The 6,851-nt window shown below is 33.7% G+C and overlaps 1 protein-coding gene across 1 annotated transcript in view; it reads right to left on the reverse strand.

Moving 5' to 3' along the window:
* LOC111498575 (trafficking protein particle complex subunit 8-like) overlaps window positions 1-6,851 on the reverse strand; it is a 20,404-nt gene that overhangs the window by 8,371 nt on the left and 5,182 nt on the right. Inside the window, exons 5-16 of the mRNA XM_023149866.1 lie at window positions 5,877-6,039; window positions 5,234-5,354; window positions 5,057-5,119; window positions 4,865-4,945; window positions 4,648-4,742; window positions 4,421-4,571; window positions 3,859-3,945; window positions 2,905-3,024; window positions 2,693-2,821; window positions 2,513-2,610; window positions 2,248-2,371; window positions 258-365 (exon numbers count right to left, since the gene is read on the reverse strand). Coding sequence (XP_023005634.1) covers window positions 258-365; window positions 2,248-2,371; window positions 2,513-2,610; window positions 2,693-2,821; window positions 2,905-3,024; window positions 3,859-3,945; window positions 4,421-4,571; window positions 4,648-4,742; window positions 4,865-4,945; window positions 5,057-5,119; window positions 5,234-5,354; window positions 5,877-6,039 — 1,340 coding nt within the window. The remainder of the gene's footprint in view (window positions 1-257; window positions 366-2,247; window positions 2,372-2,512; window positions 2,611-2,692; window positions 2,822-2,904; window positions 3,025-3,858; window positions 3,946-4,420; window positions 4,572-4,647; window positions 4,743-4,864; window positions 4,946-5,056; window positions 5,120-5,233; window positions 5,355-5,876; window positions 6,040-6,851) is intronic.

Below are 6,851 nucleotides of genomic sequence, written 5' to 3' on the forward strand. Positions count from 1 at the left end.
AAAAAAAAAAAAAAAAAAAAAAACAAAAAACAAAAAAAAAAAAGCAAAAATAATAGGGAATATACCAATCAACTGGAAAAAATTTACCAGTAAATGGTCAATTAAACCCTGTTTGAATAAGAAAGAGCATTTATTCTCAAATGGAATGCAGGGAAATGGGAGGACTTAAAGAGGAGAGGGATAGAGAGGGAGACTGCGGGAGAGTTGGTTTGAGGAGGATTCCAAATAAAAAAACAAAATGACAAAATTAAACTTACAGCTGAAGCAGATGCATAAGTTCGATGATCTTCAAAGATAACCTTTAATGATGAAATGTTGATCTTGGGCAATGGTAGTTTTAACACCTTGACCGTCTTTCCTGCTTTCTGCAGGATCAAATCAGTTGGAAAAAAAATTAATAATTGAAAGCAACAGGAAAAAGTAAAAAAGTTTTCTTTGTTACACCAAAACATCGGCCACCTCCCTCCTGGTTTGGCCACAGAAAGACATTAGAAGTAATTATCGGAGTTGAAAAGAAAGAAATTGAGTGTTGATTTTTCTGAATTGGATTTCGATGGAAAGTGGAGACAATGAGAATTTTCACCTGAAAATTTGAGAAATGGTTTCAAGAACACTCTCATCAAAAGCTTAATGGAGGATATGATGAATGGATTTGTTTGAAGAATTTACCATTACTTTATTGCAAACGTTCTTAGTTTGAAGCAATTGGAAAACAATCGGGAGGCTTGGTCAATATCTCTTCCTAGACTAAATTTTATTGATTGTACAGCTGCTAGAATTGAAGTTAAGAAAAATACTTGTGGTTTCATTTCAGCTCAGATTAAGGTAATTGATGGAAGTGCAGGAATTTTTCTCTTCATTTTGGGGATATATTTCTTTTAGATCCTCCAAACACGGATCATTAGACTTGTCAATTCTTTAATTTACAAATTCAGTGTCGTGAGAATAAGTCAAGTTATGGTAGACGAATGTTTTACTTTTCCATCTAAGGATCAAAGATGTTGAGTTGAATTCTATTCCTCGAATGATCAGTTGCAGAAATTGGATGGTCTTTTACTTCAAGATGACATTCAAATTACACAATATTTTACATATAATGTTTGATCTGCTCTGAAATACCTAAATATTCAAAGATTAATTCAAACATTTTGGAAGAAACTTGTGTTCAATTCCTCACTTCCTCTTAGAAGTTACAACAGCCCGCTTCACAACCTACTAACACTTGTACTCTTTCAGTGATCATTCCTCCAAGTTCAAATGTCACTTTAACCAAAGGTTAAGCTCTAACACCACTAAAGATCCTATCTACTCTCCAATTGTTCAAGATATTGAATCTGATGTTAGTATGAGCAGTGAAAAATCTGAAGTACATTTGGTTGATATTGAGATCGATGAAGTTTATGTCGAAGACTCTTTCGCAGAAGCATTTTGAAGTCTTTTTTTCAGTCGTTGATAAAAGAAATTTAGCTGAAGGTTCGCAATCAACAACATTATTAGCAAAATATCCTTCAATTCCTCCAAGATTTCATTCCTTAATTGAAGTTTGTGGATTCCAGATGAAAGAAATCACTCTCCAGTCACCACAAATTAAGATCTAGTTGTGAAACTTATCCATTTTGATTGCCAGCAATGAAAATTACTTCTTCGTAATCTAGGCTTCAGGGGCTCTTCTTTTTTTTTTTTTTCTTTTTTTGCAAGTCTAAACGCTGTTGTTGTTTCATATTAGTTTTCAGAGAATTACTAAATCACTAGATAATAAAAAAAATCTAAATAATACTAGGTTACACTATATCTACATAAACCCTTGGATACTAGGTAAGGTCAATCTAATAATTCCTAGCTAAATAGCAGTAACAGTAAATCTAAATAAATCCAACAAGATAAATTAGGGAGGCTAACTACTTTCCTTATTTAATGTGATTACACAAATATCTCTAGATACTTTTTCTAATTTATTTCAGTTTTATTACCCGGGTGCCTTTATTCACTTTTCTTTAAGTTTCTTTATTTTCATTTTTGCATTTTTCCTTTTTTTCACTCGAGATTGTATCTCGGACATTTTATCCTTATCATTAATCAATGAAAAGTTCATTTTTTGTTTGAAAAACATCCAACTTCAATGATCAAAACATCTTGCACACATGTACAGCCTACTGAGCTCCAAAAACCGTTTGCCTTACTGGTGCTGAAGACTGACAAACCAGTAATGGCTGAGAGATAGAATAAGTGACAAGCACAAGGAGGCACCTGAATAATTTTTAGAAAATCCTCCAGGAACAATTCCTGTGTTGCCTTGGACTGATGATTACAGTCAAGAATTTCCAACATTTGAGTGACAGCAACATCAAATAAACCTAGAGAAGCATACCACCTACAAGAGATAACTTTATATAAGAAGAAATCTTACACTTGATTAGTGTCATAATATCAGGGAAGGAACTCAAGTAAACTCTAGCTTCATCAGAATTAAATTAAATTATATTCTAAAGTTTAGAAAAATATAAAAACTCACTGTCCAATGTGGAAATATACATGATCTTTGATGTATCTCCATTCAGTTCCTTTAAAAACAGCAATTGCATTTCTATATGTCCGAATTGCATGGTTAATCTGAGAAGGCAAAGGCAAGTGGCTCGTTAATAAACCTTTGAGATATTAATCAAGCTGCACTACTTGTCAGATATTTACATACTTGATCCATTCTTTTGTAACGATCACCAGAGAGAACAAGATGAAATCCGTATTTGCGTATCAAAGGAGGTTTGGTTAACAGGTAACAATACGATGCTTGCTCAAGCATGACAGCTGAATGTAAAGGTTCCTAAGAATTTCAAAAAGAAAGAGAAGGAAAAAGCTTAGAGCAAAAATATCTTTGTTACTGGTATCAAGGAATTCAAAACCTACCTCATTACATATACGGAAATAAACAGCAGCAGCCTCTCTGTACTGTTCTCTTGCCTTCAACATCTCTGCTGACCAAAGACCACAGCGTATTGCATTTAGGTGACCAGATGGGCCCATTCTCTGCATGTACTTAAATTCAATTAACTAGAACAAATTTTGACATAAAAAACACAGTAAATACAAAGCATATTAGGAGAACATCAACCAAAAAGATGGCATTAATATAGTAATTCAAGTATTCTCGTGGAGTATCCACATACTTATCAATCCCCTTTCCTAAGATATCATTCGGAAAGTTAAGGTATCGATTTTAATGCATCATTTGAAGTAGACTGTCTTAGTAGACTACTACCTCACGGGGCTACTTTGGGCATGATAAAAGTGAGTAGTATTGGTTTCTATTCACATCAATCATCTCCAATTTGCAGAAACTACATTATTTTTCTCTTCTATGGATCACATTGCAGTCAAAAACATGTTTAATTTTGTCAAAATTTTGGACGAGCGAGTGGGCTTGAAATTGATTACAGCAAAAACAAGATGTTATGTGAATATTGACGATTTTTAATGAAAAATCAAGCTTTTAATAACACATATATGCTTATGAGGATATTTATATTATACATCCCTAGGTTTCTTATAGAAAATAAGACATATATTCTACGATATTTATGCAATCCTTGGATGCATCTTCAGAATTGATGGACAAAGTATGCTTTAGAATTGTCAGTTTCAATTTCCCCCTCAGTCTGCAAGTAGTTCTTTAAATGTGAGAGGATGATGGATCCAAATTATAAAAGGATAAAAATGCATATATTTGAAATACAACTTGCACTGCATCTCAAACAAGAGTTTGTACGGGAACTTAAAATTTCCTCACAGAAAATAAGCAGCAACAAAGCTTTGTATTCAGAAAAACATCAAGGAAGAAAATGTAAAAAGAAATACTCGTACCAAATAAGTATTGAGTGCATTTTCCATGCAGTACTCAGCCTCCTTTCTTGATTGGTCGAGCAAAAAGTATGCAAGCCCCATTATCTCCTGCAAAAAAAAAAATGTAGTGAACAACGATATGAGCAGAAAATGAATGACCATAGAAAAATTAAAACAGAGCCATACAGAACACGCACAGGAAAATGCAGGTTATAACTGTGGAACAAAAGTAGCGATCTATGTGGTATACAAGCTAAAAAGAATTGAGCATAAGATTAAAATAAAATTTTAAATAATAAAAAATAAAGACTTGCATAATGGACTGGTTTAATATAATAACAAACTTTTAAACAAGATAAAAAGAAAACCCATTCCACTACATAAAAAATCCATGGAAACTAAAACGAAAACTCGCAGAATGGTAAAAAATTATGTACCAACCATCTTTAGCTCAAAGCATATAAACAAATTAAGCCAAGAACTCTCTCTTCCTTTCAATTGTAGTAGGGCTAAAGATTACTGTCTGTCCTCATCTAAAAAATAAAGATTTAAACCTACAAGGACAGCAAAGAGTTGGACCTACCTGGACACCAGCATAGCGTTTCCAAGCTTTATCAAGTTTGTAATCAGTAGAAATCAGGCGATAATTGGACAATGCAAGTTCATAATCCCGGAACATGAAGGCATAATCACCCAATACTCTAATCTGAGACTCGATAGAACTATAAGTATACCTTCAATGAAAAATATAAAAATTTATGAATACCAAGGAGCAAAGTAAGGCCAAGAAAGTAAATAAATGAGAAATACGTTGGGCCACTAGGAGAATCCACAGTGTCCTCTTTCCCCTTTCTCCACCATAAGTTTTTAATCTGATTTCTGAAACCTTTCCTTGCAGCAGACACCTAGTCACGAAAAAGTAAAATGCCAATATGAAACTATGTAGAAAATATAAAACCAGCAAATATTATCATATAGAAAAGCATATGATCTTTGCACAGAACTTCTAGAAACCAAAACACAATACCTGTTGATTTAATACCCGTATCTTTTGCTCCATGTACGGAATGATATGTTTTGACAACAAATCTTGCATTAACTCTCGGATCTGTTTAACAAGTGACGCAGTGAGCCACCCCCCCACCCCCCAACAAAAGCATACATACATAGTAGCCCTTAAAGCATGTAGCAAATACTTATAGTGATAACAGCAGTTTACCTCAATTAGGTCCTCATTGCTAAGAAAGCAGCCAAGTCGCTTACTGATTGAAGCATCAGACTTCTGTTACATAAGAACGTGAGGTTACAGCCCTGATTTCACCAATTCTTCTTCAAAGACATATTTTCTCAAAAGATTAATAAACATAGTTAAATAACAGCGCCTCGAGTGACTTACAAACAAACCCCAAGGATCATCTTGCCGTTCATTGAGTTCATCATGAGAAGAATTGATGCAAAGCAATTGGCAGTCATTTGAACCAAACGTACTCCTCATGTCAGTTAGTATTTTGCTTGCCCTAGAGAAGAGATAAAATTACATTCATATGCATCTATCTCTCATAAAAGAATTTTTTTATATATATAGAAAAAAGCCGCATCTATCTCTCAAATAATACTCAGATCCTATTATATATTATAGAGTTTCCGTAACAAAAGACAAAGCACCATAATTGTATATGACCTGACAATTAATCAACCAAGAAACTAATTAACTACAAACTATCCTAATTAATTATCAAAGCAGCAACCATCTTAGCAAACAAATCGGGAAGACAATTGATAATTATAAAAGCAAACTACTAAGCAGAACATTAACAAAGCAAGTTCTATACTGTCCACTACTCAACCTACTGGCATACAACGTAAGAATAGAAGTAGCTCAATTTTCACCAGATCTATTAGCCATGATAACATATCAAAATCACAAAAATATAGGTATATGTGCAAGCAGATATATTTGAAATGATTGACTGCCAAATAATATCGTGGGAATGTAATGGAAAGGATCCTCCTCGGATTAAGGAAAAGAACATAAGTACTTTTCTAAAGAGCCATCTTGATTATCATGTAACAACAAATAATGCTTCAAAATCTTAGGGTCCATGGCACCATCATTTAGAAGAGAGGGCAATTTGCTTGTGTGAAAGAGGTCAGAAAATCTGTTGATAGGATGATCGTCGCTTGAGGAGACAACCAAAAGGCCTGCATGTGGGCATGGACAATGATGATTAGAAAGAATAACTGTTTTCTATAAATATTTAATTTAATTTGCAAATAAATAACATAAACACACACACTTTTCATTGAGAATATGACAAGAAACAAACAAGGGAATGTCCCCACAGCCAAAGAAGTTCATAACAACAAACTTCAATCAAACTAAGATTTAAAAAAAATGTGTATGTAGTGAGCACCTAAGTATCTTCTCATTCCCCTACACAATCAAAGAAAACTCTAATGTTCCACTCCGACTAAGCTTCCTAAAAGGTGGCTGGCCATCACACACTATAAAGTTATTGCTTGCTTCTTAAATCTCAATGCATATAAAAGTTGGTGCAAATTTTTTTAATAGAACTGTTGACAAATAAAAATTCATGACAATTATGAGAAAATTTAAGTTGGTAACCTTGAGCTATGGCATGGGGCTTTCGCTCTCCTAGGGATGATCGAGTCAATGGTTGGAGCCATCTTAATGTCTATCACTTTAAGTTAGCTAATTGACAATAGTTTCTGGTCTTAGCGTTACACCAAGAAAGAGAAGCCATTGAAGCTTCAGAGCTAGGCTGTCTTGTAGTTATCGATGTAAGGAAGGAGGTTTCAATATCATTGGGTGGACTCATAAGATTTAGGGACCAGAGAGAAATAAGTTTATGAGAAAATTCAATATAGTGATTTAAACCTTACTCTCTACTATTGACCAGTGCAATGGAATTTTCACCCAATCTCATTCTTTGATTGATCATCTCTTGCTTTCTTTCTTCTTCTTTTTTTTTTTTTTTTTTTTTCCCCTTTTT

This window comes from Cucurbita maxima, unplaced genomic scaffold (genome assembly GCF_002738345.1).
Source record: "Cucurbita maxima cultivar Rimu unplaced genomic scaffold, Cmax_1.0 Cma_Scf00025, whole genome shotgun sequence".
In the NCBI taxonomy this organism is placed as follows: domain Eukaryota; kingdom Viridiplantae; phylum Streptophyta; class Magnoliopsida; order Cucurbitales; family Cucurbitaceae; genus Cucurbita; species Cucurbita maxima.